General features: G+C 41.1%; 1 protein-coding gene across 1 annotated transcript in view; it reads right to left on the reverse strand.

Annotated features, from left to right (window-relative positions):
* Positions 1–11346: 11346 nt before the first annotated feature.
* SVOPL (SVOP like) overlaps positions 11347–23063 on the reverse strand; it is a 60251-nt gene continuing 48534 nt past the window's right edge. Inside the window, 4 exon segments of the mRNA XM_073809974.1 lie at positions 11347–11403; positions 11605–11630; positions 12670–12751; positions 12753–12781. Of these exon segments, the coding sequence (XP_073666075.1) occupies positions 11628–11630; positions 12670–12751; positions 12753–12781 (114 nt within the window). The 3' untranslated portion in view covers positions 11347–11403; positions 11605–11627.

The following is a 23063-nucleotide window of genomic DNA, read 5'->3' on the forward strand; positions in this document are numbered from 1 at the left end:
AAAACTTTTTTTAAAAAACTCTAACACATGGATTTCACCAGCTTTAACTAAGCAGAAAGTTAATTTAGCAAACAGGAAGGAAGAGGGTGATAGATAGTATTCAATCGAGGAGTCCCACCCCCCTGAAAGGAGAACGAAAGATGCCATGAAAAATTCTACTTGTCTGAAACCTATTGGAAGAGGCGGGGGTGGGGGGGGGGGATACAAAAAGTGGGGAATTTACAAGTCACTTTGAAAGTTTGCCTATGTTAATTTCACCTATAAGGTTTGGAAAGTTCTGATTCTCAGATATTACAAGTATTTTTAAAACTCCGTTTTGAATATTTTCTAGATGTTACATTGATGGGGGTGGGAAAAGCCTTCTCTTTGATTCTTAAATGTGTTTTTAACTAGAATAATAGTCCTAATTTGAGTCCTAGAAAAAAAATCCTTCCTTAGAAGTTAAACATGTAGCAAAATTCTATCTTTCCTACATTTTCCAATGTGGTGTGGAAGAAAGGCTATTTTAATATCGTCTGCCATATATGAGCATACTTGTGAATGTGAATTCTTTACCCATGTCCCCTACTGCCTTTAATCCAAGACAAGTGAGCCAGAAAATTCAGTCAGAAAACAGTGGCTGAAGTCTAGTTCTCACTGAGGGGAGGGGATGGAATATAAGGATCAACCAGGGTTAAACAAATGTCTCAGCCTTGGAAGGGGAAGGTACTTACTTGAGAAGTGACATTTTCCCAAAGAAAATCAGGGCATTCTTAATAGGAGAAACAACAAGCTCAGTGAGCCACCAGGTCCCATGCTTTGGCAATGATGCTGGTTCTCTAATCTGATTGTTTAAGGCATTTACTGATGAGGATGTATGTTAGAAAAGCCCAAAATACAAAAAGTCCAGAATAAAGGTTTTGACGTTCATCTTACAGGAGGATTTTTTTCTCTTTGCCACTATAGACTGTGCTCTGAAGAGACTTACAGAAATCAAATTTCCTTCTATACATAAAACTATGGATTCAGACAAATTCCACCTCTGTCCTATTGCAGAAAGCAAAATATGCTTTATAGAGATTCCAGTTGTTACTGTTTTTAATACCTCAACCAGTATTGTCTTTTTTTTTAACATCTTTATTGGAGTATAATTGCTTTACAATGGTGTGTTAGATTCTGCTGTATAACAAAGTGAATCAGCTATACGTATATCCCCATATCTCCTCCCTCTTGCATCTCCCTCCCACCCTCCCTATCCCACCCCTCTAGGTGGTTGCAAAGCACCCAGCTGATCCCCCTGTGCTATGTGGCTGCTTCCCACTAGCTATCTCTTTTACATTTGGTAGAGTATGTATGTCAATGCTACTCTCACTTCGTCCCAGCTTACCCTTCCCCCTCTCCTTGTCCTCAAGTCCATTCTCTACATCTGTGTCTTTATTTCTGTCCTGCCCTTAGGTTCATCAGAACCATTTTTTTTTTTAAGATCCCGTATATATGTGTTAGCATACAGTATTTGTTTTTCTTTTTCTGCCTGACTTCACTCTGTATGACAGACTCCAGGTCCATCCACCTCACTACAAATAACTCAATTTCGTTTCTTTTTAATGTCTGAGTAATGTTCCATTGTATGTATGTGCCACATCTTCTTTATCCATTCATCTGTTGATGGACACTTAGGTTGCTTCCATGTCCTGGCTATTGTAAATAGTGCTGCAATGAACATTGCGGTACATGACTCTTTTTGAATTATGGTTTTCTCAGGGTATATGCCCAGTAGTGGGATTGCTGGGTTTTATGTCAACCAGTATTGTCTTTTAGTGGGCTGTGAAACCAATCCAAAAAAGTTCTTACAAGTCAATGACTTAAAATTTGTTGACTTCCATTTCTACTAGTGCCTGATACTATTAAGGTAAGCAATATATATGAGTTTATAAAGGATTTCTGAAATTGAGTGTTTGAATTAAATTATGTTGATAAAATTTGCTATAGACTAATGTAATGTCTTCTAGGAAGCCTGGGTACTAGACAGTACTAGACAACATTGTGAAGTATCTTAAGCCTGGATACCTCCACAGGTATTGAAAGTTCCTAAAATCCTTGGGAAGGTGCTTAAGCATCAGTTTTATCAGTGTTTGACTGTGGTTTTCAATCACTGCTATCCTTTGGTTTTAATTATAAATTGCTGCTAACGTCAGCTTTGGTGTTTTGAATTACAGTTTGTCATGGGTTGTTTAGCTAACCCTACATGTGTAGCCTAGACATCTTTGCATCAAAAATATTTTAGCCTAAGACTTTCTAATAACTAGACTAAGACAGGTCTGCAAACTATTTAAAATGATTAAAGATGACAATTTAGGTAATCCAAACAAACTTCATTTAACATTTCATGAGGAGGGCAGTCTCCATTTGCAGGGGTTCAGAGAACAGCAAAACGGGGTGGAAGGCAAGAAGTTTTTATGAGGTAAAGAATAAGGAACAAGGAAGTAAGTACAGAGGCCAGAGTTTGCTTGGTATTTGGTGATTGGCTGACTGGATATACAGCGTTTCTGGTCAAGCAGAGCATTTATTGGACATGAAAGTTATTAAGTTTTGGTTTGCCTAGGTGGCACCCCCAGCAGGAGTGGTTTTGTCTTGGGCCTAGAATGTGCCTAGTACCACCTTTTGATCATCCTCTTGACCATCTACTTTATCTTCAGTTTGCTTCTTTATGTCAGGGAGAAGATCTTCAACTAAGATAAAAATTAAAAGATTCCTATGTTCTAGATTTAGAGTTGTCTGGAATATTTTTTTCTCCCCTCTGGGTACATAGTTTTATTTTTAGCTTGGGGGTGGGGGAGGGGAGAAAGCCTAAAAAGTTTCTGTCTGGCTCTGAATATCAGCTTCTAGTTCAGCCAACTTCTGACCATAAAGTTACTTTAAAAAAAAAAAAATTCTTTCAAATACCCTATCAAGTTTCAAACTGGACAAACAGTAACTATTCCTGGCAGTACTGAACACCACCAAAATATACTCCCAAGATCTAGAGCCACTCCCAAAGATAGCCAAAAGAATGAAGTACTTGGACAATTCCTCTGAGAGCTGGCAACAGTTGGTAGGCTGCAAATGGGACACAACCCACATTTCTGTCCAACCATATTCTGGGGCCTGATGGTTGAGCTGCCTCCATACATAAGAACCAACAACCTGCATGTGCCAGCAGGCAGAAAGCCAAGCTCTCAGGACACAAGAAGGCAATAGCTATCCCTGGGACAGAAAGGATCAATAACCAATGAGTTCCCAAAATCAAATTCCCAAGGGTCTGAATTTGGAAAAGGAAGGACGTGAAATTTCTCTCTTGACCAGCAACTACAGGGTTCAGGAAGAGGTGACATTGGTAGGAATTCTCACCTCTGGCTGTGGCTTCTGCCAGTTTCCCCAGAACCCCATTCTGCAGACCCCGCAGAGTGGAGTTTATAGTGAAGAGTGTAAGTTCTGGTATCTACCAGAATTTGACAAGGTTTTCCATGAGTTTTAATTTTAGTTTCCACTTGGCTGTTTCAGGGAATAACTGATAGAAGTTTATCAGAATCCTTCAGAGTCCCATCAACCCTGGGAGGGACCCACATGAGGGCCCTCCTTTGAGAGTAGATACCGGGGGTATTCAAGTTCAGGGGAGGGGGTGGGTATTATTATCTTAGGTTTCTGGCCTTGGAGCTGCTGCAATTTGAAAACCAACTTGAATTTTTGTTTTTGGTCTTGTCTCTTCAGAATGGAAAGGCAATTCAGGTAAGAGGATTAGTAGACAGTGAGTACTTGGGTAAAGGAAAATAGAGGGGAGTTTTAGGAGTCACGTTGGTCTTATTGTCTTGTTTCGTTCTTTAATGAAAAATTAGCCTTTTGCGTTGAATCTTGCAATGAAGTTGATTTGGAATTTTGAAGCCTTTTGGAATCTAATGCATACCAGTTAAAATAGGTGTCCCATTCTGGTTGATTTGGAAACACTTACTTTCAAGTGTGGTTCTTAAACAATATGTCTAATTGGAATGTTCCCCATGATAGCCATTGTAACGCTAGGTTGTCTTAGTGAGACTTGCCATTTTTGTAGATGTCTGCAGCTTCCAGGACCACAATTATTAGACAAAATGAGCAGGTGTGCCGGAAGGTGGAGTGCTCAATTCTTTGAAACTCGAGGATCCCGATTCTTAGGTAAGCATTGGATGTTTGAGAACCAAATTAATACCTAAGAGAGGTGTACTGCTAGGTTGGGGATTTTGTGGTATTTTACAGTGTACCTTGTTGCACAGAATTTTTCTTGAGGTTGTCAGGTGGCGCAGTGTCAGTGTAACCCGTTGCATGACCAACTTAGCACAGGAGCCTTAGATTTAGGTGGCGAGTGCTTTAACGTCTTTTAAGTGTTTGATCCATGCCCACCACTTTTGCAGCTTTGGCTTCAAGATTCGCATTAGCAATTGATCTATTTAATCCTTAAACGATAAGTTTTTTTTTTTGTTTGTTTTTTGTTTTTTGCTGTACGTGGCCCTCTCACTGTTGTGGCTTCTCCCGTTGCGGAGCACAGGCTCTGGACGCGCAGGCTCAGCGGCCATGGCTCACGGGCCTAGCCGCTCCGCGGCATGTGGGATCTTCCCGGACCGGGGCACGAACCCGTGTCCCCTGCATCGGCAGGCGGACTCTCAACCACTGCGCCACCAGGGAAGCCCGAGAAGATTTCTTTATGAAAGTGGCGGTCACCCTAATGACTTTAATAGTATGACTTGTGCTACTTAGATTTTGTTGTGCCATTAGTTCAAATAGTACTAATTTCTTGTTTTAGTTTTCCAAGTCTCCCCGTGCTTTATGCTGTGGACTTATCTTTATGCATCCCCTAACTGCTGCCACCCATTGTAGGCTCCTATTATAGCTGTCCTGGAACTTTTCTGGGAAATATGTATGTGTGTGTGTGTGTGTGTGTGTGTGTGTGTGTGTGAGAATGTGAATACACTTTGCTTTTCCTCACATAAAGTTGGTTTGGATCAGAGCTGTGTGCGGGGGATCAGAGGCTCAAATCCAAAAGCGGCTTGCCCTCGGTTTTGATGAGAAAACAATGAATGCGAAGGGTTCAGTGGGTCGTTCGCCTGTGCATCTTGTCCCACAGGCCATAAGCGGTCAGCTTTGGATTCCATCTTCATCACCAGAGGCTGTTAAAGATGATCAAAGAGGACAATTTAGGCAGAGTCCAAACAAACTGACACTTGATGAAGCAGGCACTCGCCATTTGCAAGGGCTCAAAGAACTGCACAGTGGGGCTGAAGGCGGGAGGATGAAGAATAAGGAACAGAGAGGTGAGTAGAAAGCCCAAAGTTGGCTTGGTGTTTGGCCAACTGGATATACTGTGTTTCTGGTCAAGCGGAGCATTTACAGGGACGTGAAGGTTATTTAAATTTTGGTTTGCTGAGGCCGCACCCAGGCAGGAGTGGCTCCGTCTTGGGCCTACAACTTGTTTCAACAAAACTATGGCCTGTTAGACAAATTCAATCTATGGCCTGCTTTTATACAGCCTAAAAGCTAATAATGTTTACATTTCTAAAGGCTGGCAGGGGCTGTTGACAGAGACCATATGTAGCTCAAAGTCTGTAGTGTTTACTCTGGCCCTTTATACAAAAGGTTTCCTGACTTTAAGCCATTTGTGCCTGTAGTTCAAATAGGAATGATCTGCACCGCTATTGAAGCAGGGTATAAACCTGTCATACACTTAGTTTGCTAGTCCAGGGACACTTCATCATGGTAGCAGTAAATTCTTTTCCTTTCCACTGCAAAATGGGAGTGGAAGGAGTTAGGGGAAGAAGTAGGTGAGTCAAGTCTTTGGGGATCCCAATTTCAGAAGTCTCTACAATAAGCCTGAACAGCAGTAAAAGACTAAATCTAAATGTAAAACCTTGGGTATTTTTCTTCCACAGCATACCTGTGTGAACAGGTATGATACCATGCATGCAAGTGGTTGCTCAACAAAGGGCATATGATTACACGAGGTAGAAAAGCTTGATGTACTCTAACTTTTTTTTATTCCATCTTGGGAATCAGATTCCCCCTATAACATTAATGAAATATACAGTAGAAACACTGACGTTCTCTGGGAAAATATTAATTTATTCCCAGCTGCTTTGGTTATTATATACAAAACTGCAATGAATTTAAGCATATTATTTTATGAATAAGCAATTTCATTATAAAGTATGGAGGTCATAATTTACGTATTCTAATTTTAATTGTGAATTTGATGACTTCTGTTTTTTTGGGGTTTTTTTTAAACATCTTTATCGGATTATAATTGCTTTACAGTGTTGTGTGAATTTCTGCTGTGTAACAAAGTGAATCAGCTGTACGTATATATATGTATAATCCCATATCCCCTCCCTCTTGCGTCACCCTCCCTATCCCACCCCTCTAGGTGGTCACAAAGCACCAAGCTGATCTCCCTGTGCTATGCGGCTGCTTCCCACTAGCTATCTATTTTACATTTGGTAGTGTATATATTCTCAGTGCCACTCTCTCACTTTGTCCCAGCTTACCCTTCCCCCTCCCCGTGTCCTCAAGTCCAGTCTCTATGTCTGTGTCTTTATTCCTGTCCTGCCCCTAGGTTCCTCAGAACTTTTTTTTTTTACGTTCCATATATATGCATTAGCATACGGTATTTGTTTTCCTCTTTTTGGCTTACTTCACACTGTATGACAGACTCTAGGTCCATCCACCTCACTACAAATAACTCAATTTCCTTTCCTTTTATGGCTGAGTAATATTCCATTGTATATATAGGCCACGTCTTCTTTATCCATTCATCTGTCGATGGACACTTAGGTTGCTTCCGTGTCCTGGCTATTGTAAATAGTGCTGCAATGAACATTGTGGTACATGTCTCTTTTGGAATTATGGTTTTCTCAGGGTATATGCCCAGAAGTGGGATTGCTGGATCATATGGTAATTCTATTTTTAGTTTTTTTAAGGAACCTCCATACTGTTCTTCATAGTGGCTGTATCAATTTACATTCCCACCAACAGTACAAGAGGGTTCCCTTTTCTCCATACCCTCTCCAGCATTTATTGTTTGTAGATTTGATAATGGCCATTCTGAGGTGATACCTCATTGTAGTTTTGATTTGCATTTCTCTAATGATCAGTGATGTTGAGCATCCTTTCATGTGTTTGTTGGCAATCTGTATATATTCTTTGGAGAAATGTCTATTTAGATCTTCTGCCCATTTTTGGATTGGGTTCTTTGTTTTTTTGATATTGAACTGCATGAGGTGCTTGTATATCTTGGAGATTAATCCTTTGTCAGTTGCTTCATTTGCAAATATTTTCTCCCATTCTGAGGGTTGTCTTTTCATCTTGTTTATGGTTTCCTTTGCTGTGCAAAAGCTTTTAAGTTTCATTAGGTCCCATTTGTTTATTTTTGTTTTTATTACCATTACTCTAGGAGGTGGTTCAAAAAGGATCTTGCTGTGACTTATGTCATAGAGTGTTCTGCCTGTTTTCCTCGAAGAGTTTGATAGTGTCTGGCCTTACATTTAGGTCTTTACTCCATTTGGGGTTTATTTTTGTGTATGGTGTTAGGAAGTGTTCTAATTTCATTCTTTTACATGTGGCTGCCCAGTTTTCCCAGCACCACTTACTGAAGAGGCTGCCTTTTCTCCATTGTATATTCTTGCTTCCTTTATCAAAGATAAGGTAACCATATGTGCATGGGTTTATCTCTGGGTTTTCTATCCTGTTCCATTGATCTATATTTGTGTTTTTTGTGCCAGTACCATACTGTCTTGATTACTGTAGCTTTGTAGTATAGTCAGAAGTCAGGGAGCCTGATTCCTCCAGCTCCATTTTTCTTAAGATCGCTTTGGCTATTTGGGGTCTTTTGTGCTTCCATACAAATTGTGCAATTTTTTGTTCTAGTTCTGTGAAAAATGCCATTGGTAGTTTGATAGGGATTGCACTGAATCTGTAGATTGCTTTGGGTAGTATGGTCATTTTCACAATGTTGATTCTTCCAATCCAAGAACATGGTATATCTCTCCATCTGTTTGTATCATCTTTAATTTCTTTCATCAGGGTCTTATAGTTTTCTGCGTACAGGTCTTTTGTCTCCTTAGGTAGGTTTATTCCTAGGTATTTTATTCTTTTTGTTGCAATGGCAAATGGGAGGGTCTCCTTAATTTCTCTTTCAGATATCTCATCATCTGTGTGTGTAGGAATGCAAGAGATTTCTGTGCATTGATTTTGAATCCTGCTACTTTACCAAATTCATTGATTAGCTCTAGTAGTTTTCTGGTAGCATCTTTAGGATCCTCTGTGTATAGTATCATGTCATCTGCAAACAGTGACAGTTTTACTTCTTCTTTTCCAATTTGGATTCCTTTTATTTATTTTTCTTCTCTGATTGCTAAAACTTCCAAAACTATGTTGAATAATAGTGGTGAGGGTGGGCAACCTTGTCTTGTTCCTGATCTTAGTGGAAATGGTTTCAGTTTTTCACCATTGAGAACGATGATGGCTCTGAGTTTGTCATATATGGGCTTTATTATGTTAAGTTCCATCTATGCCTACTTTCTGGAGGGTTTTTATCATAAATGGGTGTTGAATTTTGTCAAAAGCCTTTTCTGCGTCTATTGAGATGATCATATGGTTTTTCTCCCTCAATTTGTTAATATGGTGTATCACATTGATTGATTTGCATATATTGAAGAATCCTTGCGTTCCTGAGATAAACCCCACTTGATTATGTTGTATGATCCTTTTAATGTGCTGTTGGATTCTGATTGCTAGTATTTTGTTGAGGATTTTTGCATCTATGTTCATCAGTGATATTGGCCTGTAGTTTTTTTTGTGACACCTTTGTCTGGTTTTGGTATCAGGGTGATGGTGGCCTCACAGAATGAGTTTGGGAGTGTTCCTTTCCTCTGCAATTTTTTCGAAGAGTTTGAGAAGCATGAGTGTCAGCTCTTCTCTAAATGTTTGATAGAATTCACCTGTGAAGCCATCTGGTCCTGGGCTTTTGTTTGTTGGAAGATTTTTTTTTTTTTTTTTTTTTCCTGCACTATGCGGGCCTCTCACTGCTGTGGCCTCTCCCATTGCGGAGCAGAGGCTCCGGACGCGCAGGCCCAGCTGCTCCGCGGCATGTGGGATCCTCCCGGACCGGGGCACGAACCTGCATCCCCTGCATCGGCAGGCGGACTCCCAACCACTGCGCCACCAGGGAGGCCCTGTTGGAAGATTTTTAATCAGTTTCAATTTCAGTGCTTGTGATTGGTCTGTTTATATTTTCTATTTCTTCCTGGTTCAGCCTTGGAAGGTTGTGCTTTTCTAAGAATATGTCCATTTCTTCCAGGTTGGATGACTTCTATTTGTTTTGAAACGCCTAATGATACCACCTCAAATTCAAGTCTTAGATACAAAATTTCAGTCCAATTTTTGCTATAAACTTCATGGGAGAATATCAAGTATATGTTTTGTCTGATATTTATTACATATTCATATATACCTGAACAGACTTGATGCCAAGGAAGAAAGCCACCTTCCCCCTACCCATCTCTCCTAGATACACTTTGCCAACTTTAATGAATATTTTATAAAAGTCCTCTATTGATCTCTTCCCTGAGACAATATATACAGCTAACCTACTGCATTCTCATGTGTCTTAGTTTTCAAAAATACATAATCAATATTTCTTAACTACCAAGTAGTGTACTGAAATTAAACCAGGTGTTTTTATTTTTTTATACATTTTATTTATTTATTTTTGGCTGCGTTGGGTCTTCATTGCTGTGCACGGGCTTTCTCTAGCTGCGGCGAGCGGGGGCTACTCTTCATTGCAGTGCATGGGCTTCTCATTGCGGTGACTTCTCGTTGTGGAGCACAGGCTGTAGGTGCACAGGCTTCAGTAGTTGTGGCTCACAGGCTCTAGAGCGCAGCCTCAGTAGTTGTGGTGCAGGGGCTTAGTTGCTCCACAGCATGTGGGATCTTCCCGGACCAGGGCTTGAATCCGTGTCCCCTGCATTGGCAGGCGGATTCTTAACCACTGCGCCACCAGGAAGGCCCAAGCCAGGTGTATTTTAAATGTGCCACAGCTCTTTGTGAAGATAAAAATATATTTTTATCCTTTGGTAGACGCAGTTTTGCAGGTCTTTACTTAATTCATTTAAGTTGCTGGCAAATGAGTAATTTATTAGATAATACATTTAATTTTTTATAAAGTCTTCTTTATAACGTCTTCTCCATATTCAACTATCTGGCACTAAAAACTAGTAATAGAAGGTTCTTTAATAAGCTTATAAGGAATTAAGGGTCTAACATTTACCTTTGTGTACCTGACAGTGCAAATAGTACCTTTATAATTCAGTTATTCTAGTGCAATACAGACATCATTCAGGAAAAAACGTCACATTATAAATACTTTTCAAGAGTTTTTTGATTACTTACCAGGTTCATCAAAATAAGAGCTTTTTAGAGTCATTCTAAAGTGGAATTACTACTATTAAACTATTGACCAGGTTGGTTCATCCAAATTATTAGGGATGCTGTCTGTGCTGTAGAAAGTTAAATTTTTGGGCATGTTTTAAATATTTCTAGGAGTTTTATTGTATCAGTCACCAGATAGTTTCATATGTTAAGTGCTCACAACACTGAGATACACGTTTTAAGATTTGCCCAAAGACATATAGCCATTGTGTGGCAGAGCCATCAAGGGCTACATGCCCATACAACTGTATTTATTGTATCCGCATGTGAAAGTGGTAGGGACTGATTAATGTCTTGTAAACATACATGCAGAATAATTTCACTACACTCCTAAAACCAAGTCCCAGTCAACAAAAGAGGGAATGGTCATCGTAAGTGGATAGGGCTTGAATTGGAAATCCATAAAGCACGTGAGATGAGCCAAGTTTCATTATATGTATTGTTACTACTTTAAAAAAGCCACCATCACAGAAAATTAGCATAAGATTTATCATCACTTAACTTTGCAGTCTAATTTAAATTCCAGTCCGACAGTATGTAGTGTGTTCCTTTATTCGAGTTACACAACTCTCCTTTTGCCTTAGTTTCCTCATCTGTTTGAAGCATGTGACAATCCTTTAAGATTAAAAGGAATCATTTGAATCACCTAATTCAATCCCTGGCTTCAGGTATTCAATGAATGGGTCACCTTTCCAAGTAAGGAATCTAAACAAAGCCCTAAATTTATAATTACATAGCAGGTTATCTAATCTGTGATTAAAATGCGTATTACCTTAAAGATTAAAAATTAGCGGGAAGGGCTTCCCTGGTGGCACAGTGGTTGAGAATCCGCCTGCCGATTCAGGGGACGCGGGTTCGTGCCCCGGTCCGGGAGGATCCCGCGTGCCACGGAGCGGCTGGGCCCGTGAGCCATGGCCGCTGAGCCTGCGCGTCCGGAGCCTGTGCTCCGCGGCGGGAGAGGCCACGGCAGTGAGAGGCCCGCGTACCGCAAAAAAAAAAAAAAAAAAGTTAGGGGGAAAATGGAATAACACATTTTGGATCTAGGGCAAGCAAAAAACATTAAGACTGGTGTAAATCGGGGTTTTTTTTAGTTTTGCTCCCCCCGCCCCCTTTACTCAAAAATACTTTCCAGCTACTCACAGACATTAACAAGTGTCCATGGTTCACTATAAATAGGATATGGGAGAGAAGGCAAGCCACGTTCAGCCAAAGGAGCACGATGACTTCACAGTCCCATTTAGATGTGGCAGCTCAGATCAGACAGTTAACCCTTGAATAACGTGGGTTTGAATTGTGTGGGTCCACGTTTACATGGATTTTTTTCCAGTTGTAAATACTCTAGTACTGTACAATCCACAATCCGTGGTTGGTTGAATCCACAGATGCGAGTAACTGGATACCAAAGGCTGCCTATAAGTTATGCTGGCATTTTTGACAGCCTGGAGGGTTGGTGCTTCTAACCCCCCTGCTGTTCAGTGGTCACCCCTGTACAGCTAACCCCAGCTGTTCTCCCCCTTTCCCTGTGGGCATGTGCACGCGCGCACACACACACACACACCCTTGCATACCAGCAACAAGCTTTACATTTAAGGCAGGGAAACAACAGAGCCACCAGCTGTACTTTGAGATGGAGCCAACCTTAAGGGGGCTAGGAGAGGCCATCTCTGATACAACTTTGCCCCCGGGAGCATACCTTATACTTTTGGGATATCCTTTTTTATGCACTTTGTGTCTGTTAGTATTGGATGACAACTGGGGCAGCACAGAACTTTTTGCCTCCAGTCTTACCACAGGCAGCTGACAAAATTGCGGGAAAGGTGGCTGGACCAACAGTAGTGACCCTGTGATCCTAAGGGCAATGCAAATAGCTGTTTCTGATCCTCTGGCCACATTTAGCTCTGCAGCAATGCTTACAAACAGAAAAGTGAAGGGTAGAAAGCTGAGGTGTCAATAATATCATTCATCTTAGTCAACTTTTACAGGAAGGAAAGGTTTGAAATGAATAATCGGTTTGCTGCTCAAAGTTATATGCAGGAACAGTGGATACCCATTTTTTCTACTGGAACCTGCTAAACAGATGTACCATTGTGTTAGCACAGACTTGGGCATCATCGTCTGCTTAAAAGAATTTCCATACTCCAAGCTTATTTCCTTTAGTCAAAAGGTGTTAGTTGAGAATGCTTAAGAGAGTCCTGCATCACTTACCTGTGGGGCCCGTCCTTTGGTCTCAATAGGGAGAGTAAATGCAGAAATGGCACACACAACGCAGACAGATGAGAAAAGACAAGGCTCCCAGAAATGATGCACTCGTGAGAACCTGCAAAGCACAAGGAATGACTAAACAGATTGTGCCCCAGTCACTTTTAAACTGACTTTTATGCTAAAGGCAAAATAAGAATTCACTTCACCAAATACGTAAACAAAGGGCTTTGCAGCCGTTCTGTAACTTGTGCATTCCTGACATCCTAGGTCTATTATTTATTTGGGCCAAGCTACTGTAGGCAATTTTGTGCGACTCTTCCATGAGCTGCGAGTGACATTAACATGCACTGGCCAAGTCAGACTTCTCCCTGCATTCACCCCTCAGGCTTCTCCAGAGCAACCCAGTACCTGGGGAGAGCTGCCTGTTTTCCTACCCAATTCAGCTTAACTTGTAACCCTCTCCTTTCCTACAGTACCCCCTCTGCTACAAGTCTACTCTCCCTCTTCAGTTCTGACAGGATCAACCAGGAGGAAGTCTTCTGGGAATAGATGTAATTTCCTGGTCTCTGAAGTGATAACATGTCTGTGTTCATGATACTTCATGGGTCACAGCCAATCAAAACTTACCGTAGAAAAAGTGGACACCATTCTCATCCTGATACTGGTTAGTTTAGACCAGGGGTCCCCAACCCCCGGGCCACAGACCGGTACCGGTCCGCAGCCTGTTAGGAACCAGGCCGCACAGCGGGAGGTGAGTGATGGGCAAGCGAGCAAAGCTTCATCTGCCGCTCCCATCGCTCGCATTACCGCCTGAGGCATCTCCCCCACCCACACCCCCATCCGTGGAAAATTGTCTTCACAAAACCAGTCCCTGGTGCCAAAGAGGCTGGAGACCACTGGTTTAGACACTCCATCTCACACATCCCTAGGACTTTGCCCAAAGTTAGCAAAAAGCCAAGCACATGGTAGTAGCTGTCAACTAATCTCACAAGGATGGTTAACTGAAATGATTAAGGAACAACGAGGCTCTCTAGAGTCACAGAATATTGCAGTTTGGAGACCTAGACACTAGTCTTTGGTCTAGTCCAACCTCTTCACTTTACAGATAATCCTAGAGTAAGGAAGGGCTAAGTGACTACTTGTCCAAAGTCACAGATAGATCCCTGACACATAACAGATCCCTACTGCTGTCACTACCACTAAGGTTCCCCTAAGATACACAATTTGAGAGCCCATCCTGTGTATAAGGCCTACTTGACCTTTTTTTTGTTTTTTTTGTCTGTGCTGCACGGCATGTGGGCTCTTAGTTCCCCAACCAGGGATCGAACCCGCACCCCCTGCATTGGATGCGCAGTCTTAAACACTGGACCACCAGGGAAGTCCGCCTATTTGCCTTCTAAAACAGTAAATCATTCCACTTGTCAGGCAAACAGAACCCATGGTATTAACCACATTTACTATTTCGTAGTTGACCTAGCAAGTGATACGTTATTATTTTCTGATTTAATCTCCAAAAATAAAATATGTTACAATTTTCGCCGAACAGGAGTTTTGGGAAACCAGGATGATAAAAGGGATGGAAACCAAAGGAGACCAGGCAGTCTGAACCATGACCAAATGATGCCACAGTTAGGCATGTGTCTAGGTTCTGCCATTACTGCCACTTCTGTTTTGACACCAAAATTCTCACCACCACCAGGCTGAATTCTAAACTAGCTCTACTTCATATTCTTTGCACCAGATTCAAAGTCTGAAGTGGTGTGAGAGCCTGATGGTTAAGTTTAGGTCATAAAACTTTGTGCTCTACCCACTAGGATCAGGGAGAGCAATTCCTTCATTTCTTTGGCTTCCCTAGCGGGGTTTAGGGCTCTGCTTCCTAGCAGGACTCTAGCAATCAAGTCAGTGTTACTGGATGTTCTTTCAATAAATTCCTTTCTGGGATGTCCCTTGCAGTCCAGTGGTTAAGACTCCGCACTTCCACTGCATGGGGCACAGGTTCAGTCCCTGGTGAGGGAACTAAGATCCTGTATGCTGCACAGCATGGCCAAAAATAAAATTAATTAAAAAAATTAAAAATTCCTTTCTGCCTAAGTTAACCAAAGTCAGTTTTTATTGTTTGTAAGCAAGAACTCTGAGTAATACCTAATTATAAAAATCATCCTGTCAAAGAGGAAATGCAGATGGCTAACAGGCACATCTGCATGTTAGCAGGTGCTCAACATCGTTAATCAGGGAAATGCAAATCAAAACTACAACGAGAAATCACCTCACACCTGTCAGAATGACTATAATCAAAAAGAACACAAATAACATGTTGGCGAAGATGTGGAGAAAAGGGCACCTTTGTGCACTGTTGGTGAGAATGCAGCCACTGTGGAAAACAGTATGGAGATTCATCAGAAAACTAAAAACAGAACTACCATGTGACCCAGCATTTCCATTCCTGGGTATAGATCCAAAAAACCAAATAAACCAAAAACACTAAAAATCAGCTGGGAATTTTGTTAAAATGCATATTTTCAGGCCCCACTCCAGATTCACTGTATCAAAAAACAGATCTGTAAATCTCTACTTCTAAAAATCAGCCCAGACCAGGGACAAAGAGGGATATTACACAATGATAAAAGGTTCAGTCCAACAAGAAAACACTCCTAAAGGTTTATACACCAAAGAGCTTCAAATTACATTCTTTCAGAAAAAACTGAAAGGAGAAACAAATCTACATACAGTTGGAGACTTCAATACCCCTCTCTCAATTGACAAACTGCTAGACAAAATCAGCTGGATATAGAACTTCATGACACCATCAACCAGGAGGATCTCATTGACATTTATAGAACACCCACCGAACAAACAGCAGAACATTCACCAAGATAGACCTCGTTCTGGGCCATAACATTAACCTCAAAGGATTTAAAAGAACTGAAATTATAGAGTGTGTTCTCTGACGCAAATGCTATCAAAGCTAGAAATAAAGATGACAGCAAAATCTCCAAACACTTCTAAACAATCCACAGGTCAAAGAAGTCCCAAGAAAAATAAAAAATAACATTGAATGGAATGAAAATACAGCATATTAACTTTGTTGGACGCAGATAAATAGGAACAAAAATAAAATACTTAGGAATAAACTTAAGAAATGTATTACATATATGAAGGTATTTTTCATGTCCCTACTAAGGGACACGAAAAATTGAATAAATTTGTTTAGTTCTTAGAAAAATGCAGTATTGTTTTAAAAAATGGTTCTCAAAGTAATCTGTAGTAACTCTAATGGATTCTCAGTCAAAATCCCAGTAGTATTTTTGAGTCAATCTGGGGGGAAAAACTGATTCTAAAGTTAATTTGAAAGCATTAACATATCTATAAAAATCAAGACACTTCTGAAAACACGTGCGGGTGAGGGAATCTGGGGAGGTTATTCGGCTAAGAGGCACTAAACAAAGTTCCAATCATCAGCAATATGATATCAGTGCCAAAATAGATCAGTAAAACAATGAGTCACAAAACAGATCCAAGAATTTATGGAAATTTGGTTATTGTAATAGGGGCGTGTTAAATCAACCGAGAGGGGCCGGACAAAAGGATGATGAATGGCCTGGGAGCAACCAGCTATAAGCACTGTTTTGTGGCTTTGTTTGCTTGTTCTGTTTTGGTTTGGTTTTTATTGAGATAGGGGATGGGTTGGGAAATAACGTCTGCAAGTTATGCCCCACTAGGGAAATGTCCATTCTGATTTTCCTGGGGGAGGTTTCAGAGCTTTTTCTTTTTCTTGGAGCTGCTGCTCTTGCTGGCAGCAGCCTCTTCAGGTCCACTGCTGAGTGGCTCCTCCTTGGAAGAGAATTTCCTCTTTTGCCTGGGGACCTTCTTGTTTCCTGACTCTTCAGAGTCACTCACTGGTTCCTCTTTGGGGAAAGATTTCTTCCTCTTGGTGAGACTTCCACTGCCAGCTGTTTCCTCAAGATCACTACTAACCAGCTCCTCCTTGGAAAAAGATTTCTTTTGGGGGGGTTTGGAGGAGACAGATGGGTCTTCATTCCATTCTCCTGAGGAGCCTCCTGGGGCTTTTGCTTTTGCTTCTTTTCGGCTCTTTCACTTGTCCCCTCACATTCCTCCAGGGTCCTGCTGCTGTTTTCTGAAGACGCCAGGGCAATCGCAGCCAGCCTTTTCCTTCTTCAAGTGTTTCTTCTCCTGTTTCTCCAGCTTCCTAGTAACCTCAGCAGCCTCTTCCTCTGCCTGGCCAAAGAAAGTGCTGGAAAGGCTTGAAGACCTCCGGTTCCCCAGTTCTCTCTCTTGGCATTATTGAATCAGGCTCATTAAATCAGTTTGTGTTGTTGCTTTTTAAAGCTGAGACCTTTACCTCAGGTCTCAAGCATAAGTAAATTGTGAATAAATCAAAGAATTTAATGTTTTAGATAAAACATTGAAAGCCTTTGCACTTTCAGTGTTTAAGAAACATTTTTAGAAATTTGGATTAATGAAGGCCACTAAGCATGACCCAAAACACTAACTCCTTACGTGAAAATAATTGGTAAGTAGACTACAAAAAAATTGATATTTTGCATGCCAAAAACTTTGATAGTAACATCATAAGGCAAACCATGAATAATGAAAAAATATCTGTAGTATAATAATAAATGGCCAATGGCCTGAAGAAATTAGAGCAAATCCCATAAATAAGCAGTTTACCAAAAAAAGACCAATGGATAATAAACAGATGAAAGATGCTCAGCCTTACTAATAACAAAGTACAAATTAAGAGGAGATGTGAGTTATTGTCCACCATATCAAAAAAGGTTAAAAAAAGGCTTTTTAGTGATGACGGAAAGAAACAGGGTTGCTTGTTTAAGAGTGTGTTAATATTAATATATCAAGGAGTATATAAATTTTCTTAAAAGATCCATTGTAATTTAAAATATGCACACCCTTTGACCTCAAAAATTATTCAGTAGGCTTTTTCTACGTAAGAATGCTTTTCCTGGGCTTCCCTGGTGGCGCAGTGGTTAGGAATCCTCCTGCCATGCATGGGACACAGGTTCAAGCCCTGGTCTGGGAAGATCCCACATGCCGCGGAGCAACTAGGCCCGTGCACCACAACTGCTGAGCCTGTGCTCTAGAGCCTGCAAGCCACAACTACTGAGCCTGCATGCCACAACTACTGAAGCCCACGCTCCTAGAGCCCATGCTCCGCAACGAGAGAAGCCACCGCAATAAGAAGCCCGTGCACCGCAACGAAGAGTAGCCCCCCACTCGCTGCAACTAGACAAAGCCCGCGCGCAGCAACAAAGACCCAATGCAGCCAAAAATAAAATAAATACAATAAATAAATTTATAAAAAAAGAATGCTTTTCCTTAGACATACTCTGTGGCCATTCCCACATGACTCTGCCCTATTGTAGAGGCCCTCCCTAAGCACCCGATATAGCAGACCGCTCCCATCACCATCTCCTTCCCCTGTTTTATATGTGTTTATATCAGTAATCATATTGAACATGTCAGCAAACTGTTTGTTTGTCCCTTGTCTATTCTCCACTAGAATGTCACTTCAAATAATCTGGGACCTGGGTTTTCACAGTATCCGGAACATAAGAGAGCTCAATGACTAACATAGTCGCACAGTTACAAAGTTGTGCGTGATGTTCAGTGCCCCGTTGTTTGTAAAAGCAGAAAGAAATAACATTAGGAACAACTTCATCAACAAGGTAATGGCTATCTAATTATACACATCCCTACAATGGAAATCTATGCACCTACATAAGAGAATGAGGTTGATCTCCACATACTAACATAAAATGATTATTAATGACGAAAGGCAGTTGCAATATGTAGATACATATGTAGGTATGTGTGGCTAGACGGATGGATGGACAGGTTTGGGTATGTGTATGTTTGAACATGGGCCTATCCACATGTGTACTCACACACACACATGGATACACAGTGTAAAGAGGAGTGTGACTCCACTTGAGGACTGCTGACAGCCTTTAAGCCTCACCCTTCCCTCTTCCCCTTGTACCCCTATTTCTGAACAAACTGGTAAGAAAGCCTGGATGCTTCATCCTTTGGTACTGGCAGGAGATTCAAACCACACAAGCCCCTGCCCGAGCATGGAAACACTCAAATCTGGCCGCAAGAAAAACCCCAGCCAATCTCCTTGCCTGCTCTCTCAGGCCATTTTGGATCTGCCTGAGGGGGCTACCCTGCTCTCCCAGAGATCTCAGCTATGTAATTAAACAATAAACCTTTCATACCCTCTTGGTGTGTGTATGTGACATCAGTCTTGACATCTGACCCCCAGTTTTTTGGGGGGGGGGTGGGGAGGAGTGGAGGGAAGTTCCATCTGTCTCTGCAGGTGACCATAGCAGGTAGATACACAGACAGATGTAGGTATTTATTAAGTAAGGCTATCTACATATTTACAAGCCTCTAGTATAATATGTATGTAATAGGTTTATAGATACACTCATACAACTCTGGTATATTACTGATAACAGATATACCAAGAGAGACATAATATATATGCATAAAAAAGCATCTGGAAGAATATACCCCAAACCATTAAGACATACACTGGTGGCTATCTCTGGTGATAGAATTACAGAGAATTATTCCTTTCTCAGTTACACATTTCTGTGTTTGAAATTTTACAAGCAGGTAAGAGTGCAAGACGGGGGCCTCATTGCTACAGCCCCATAGCACATGTTGAGGATTTTGGTCTTTATTGTTGAGGAATGGCAAGCGCAAGATGACAGAGTTTAAGCACAAGAACAATGTAAGATCTGCACGGATGCAGTGAGGAAAATGAGTTGGAGGAGAGTAAGAGCACAGAGGAGACCAGGCAGGACGCTACCTTAGCCATCCAGGGAAAGGTGATGGTAGTTCAAACCAGAGTGATGCTGGTGGTGGAAAAGGAGATAAGGTTAAGGGTTCAGCATCTATTATTAGGATGTTAAATCCACATGGTTTTAGGACCGGCTATGATGATGAGAGAGAAGGGAACAGCAAAGGACAGTTCCAGGTTGGGTAGGGACGCCATGCACTGATGGAAACTGTGAAGAGGAGTGGACTTGGGGAAAAATGTCATGATTTTAATATTGGACGTGGTGAATTTAAGGTGAGTTTGAGACATTCAAGCAGAAATGTGGAGGAGGTGAATGGATATATAAATCGCAGCTCAGAAGAAAGGCCTAGACTAGAGATATAAAGATGGGAGTCATGAGCATATAGTTGGTGATTAAAATCATAAAAATGGGTGAAATCACCTAAGTGGAGAGTAAAATATGAAAAGATGAGGATCTAATATTAAGCAATAAGAATCCTCAGTGGGGGAGCGGGGATGAATTGGGAGATTGGGATTGACATACATACACTAATTTGTATAAATTAGATAACTAATAAGAAACTGCTGTATAAAAAAATAAAGAATCCTCAATAATAAAGAGTAGAGGAAGGTGTACCACAAAGAGACTGAGGAAGAGCAGTGGAAGATGCAGGAGGAAGACCACAAAATGCAAGGTGACGATACCGTAGGAAGGGGACAGCGCGCGAGGGCGAGGCCATCAGAACTGTATGTGAAGGAGAGGTCCCGCAAAATGCAGGGTTAAAACGACGTTTGGATTTAGAGACGTGGCGCTCACAGAGACCCTACCAAGCATTTTGTTGGAGTCAGAAAGGTTGCAGCCAGTTGGAGCAGGCGGACGAGTGAGTGGGGGGAAGGAAATGAGGACAGTGAGGAGGAAGAACTCTTAAGTGGTTTGAGTGGAAAGAAGAGGAAAGAGTGAGTCAATGGAGTTCACATTACAGTTTGTAAGCTATGGAATCTTAACATTAAAGTGCTGACCAGAAGGATTCAACATGGAGGGATAGATTGAAATCACAGGACAGATCAATGACAAACCTGAAAAACTCAGAGACTCAAATGAAAACCCATCAGAATGAGTTCAGTAAGCTGGCAGTCTGAAAAATCAATAGACAAAAAACTTAATAGCCTCTCTAAATACCAATAGCTAGTTAGAATGTTAGACTAGAAGTTATAATGGAAGAAAATCATCTATTTGCAATAACAATGAAAAGCCTTAAAATGCCTAAGAAACTTAACAAGATGTGCAGGATCTATTTGAAGAAAACAAAATCCCAGCAAGGAACACAGAAGAAACACTGAACAAATGGAGAGAAGAACCTTGTTCTTATATGGGAAGACAACACTAAGAAAAAAAGTCAACTTTTCCTAAATTAACTGATACATTTAATGACTTAACAACTAAAATCTTAATAGGATTTGGGCAGACAAGGGAGGCACATTGCAAATGATTCTAAATCTTATCTGAGAAAGAATAGCAATGAGGTGGAGCTTACACAACCAGTTTTGAAAATGTACTATAAACCCCACCTGACTAATGAAAAGAATATGACAGTGACGAAACCACACAGATCAATGGACTAAAATAGCAAGGCTAGAAACAGACCAAGTGATTGTGGGAATATAAGTAGACATTTCTAATCCATGAGTAAAAATATAGGGAAATAAATGAAATAAATAGTTAAATAAATAGTGTAGGGACAACTGGCCTGCCATATAGGAAATTATAAAGCTGTTTCCTACAGTAGACCTCACACTTCGACACTATGATGGCCTGAAAGAGGGCACGTCAGGGATTTCTGGGTCAGAATTTGGGATTCATTTCACTTTGGGAAAATTGATTGAGTTGTACACTTATGATATGGCCACTTTTATATGTATGTCATATTTCAATAAAAAGTTTGTACAGCTTTTCCCCAAAGAAAGACAAGACCAGAGAAGGACTGGAAGAAAAGAGATGTGTATTCTCAGAATTCTAATCATGAACATTGATATATTTGAGTGTCTATGAACTTTAAGTTTCTGTACAGAGAAAGAGGACCATAAACAAGAAGGAAAGACAAACAGAAAGTTGGGAGGAACATTTGTAGTATGTCAGGAAAATGATTAAAATCCTTTATATATATGAAGGACTCTTACAAATCAATGTATTAAAGACCAAATTGAAAATGGACAAGGACCTGAGTGAACAAGCTAAAAAAGATAGCCAATTAAAATATGAAAAGAACATTCAGTTTCATTCCTAATCGAAGAAACGTGAATTACAATATCAAAGATACCATTTACTGCCAGTAATATTGGCAAAGATGAAATAGACAAAACTAGTTGGCCAGTATGTGAAGCAGCAAGGCCTAACACACTGGTACAGGCTTCCCAAAGAGAATTTTAGCACAATGTATCAAAATGGAAAATAAGCAGACCCCCTGACCTACCAATCCAATTTCTAGGAATTATCCTAAAGAGATAATTGCATAGTTGGATAAAAATGTAAGCACAAGAGTGCTTACAACTGTTGTTTATAATAGACAAATATCAAATAGTCTAGACATTTAACAATACAGAACTGACAAAGTTCTTGAAAGTAATTTTTGGAGTATACATATGACATTTTTCAGCATGAAAAAGGGCTTGACTTTTATTTTTATCAACATGAAAAATGTAACATATTGTTGCATGCCAAAAGCAGGCTATAAAAAGTCTATGAGGGCTTCCCTGGTGGCACAGTGGTTGAGAGTCCACCTGCCGATGCAGGGGACACGGGTTCGTGCCCCGGTCCGGGAAGATCCCACATGCCGCGGAGCAGCTAGGCCCGTGAGCCATGGCCGCTGAGCCTGCGCCTCCGGAGCCTGTGCTCCGCAACGGGAGAGGCCACAACAGTGAGAGGCCTGCGTACCGCAAAAAAAAAAAAAAAAAGTCCATGAAGGTTTGGGTTCAAGATGAACCCACCTCCTCTCATGGACACACTGAATCTACAGCTACATACAAAATAATATCCTCTGAAAGAAACCCCAAAACTAGCTGAGTGACTCCTTCACATCAGGCAAAGAAGAAAATCCCACATCAAAATGGGTGGAAGAGGCTGAGACACAATCTTACCATGAACCCACCCCCGGTTCAGTGACACACAAAAAGAGGGGAACTCACAACCTTGAGCTTCTCCATGAGGAGTGACGGGTTCCAACCCCACATCTGGCACCACAACTTTTAAGACCTGCACCTGACAGATGAACCTGCAAAACATCTAGTTTTGAAAGCCAAGAGGGCTTGCATCCACTATAAGACAAGGCTATAGCAAACAGCATTTTCCTTAGAGGGCTCCCAGGGAGCCTGGCTACCCACCTGGGGACCAGTGCAGTCAGCCCACTGAAACACATCCAGTCTTTCTGTGAAAGAGGCTTATTTGCTTATTTTAAACCATCACCTTGTGGGGCAGGCATCTGCTTTAACATACATCCAGGAGCCTACTGAAATACTCTGCAAAGATGAAGGCTGGCAGGTGCCATCTTTGTGCTGTCTCTCTGCCTTGCTCCAGATCTCT

This window comes from Tursiops truncatus, chromosome 9, assembly GCF_011762595.2.
Source record: "Tursiops truncatus isolate mTurTru1 chromosome 9, mTurTru1.mat.Y, whole genome shotgun sequence".
Classification (NCBI taxonomy): Eukaryota; Metazoa; Chordata; class Mammalia; order Artiodactyla; family Delphinidae; genus Tursiops; species Tursiops truncatus.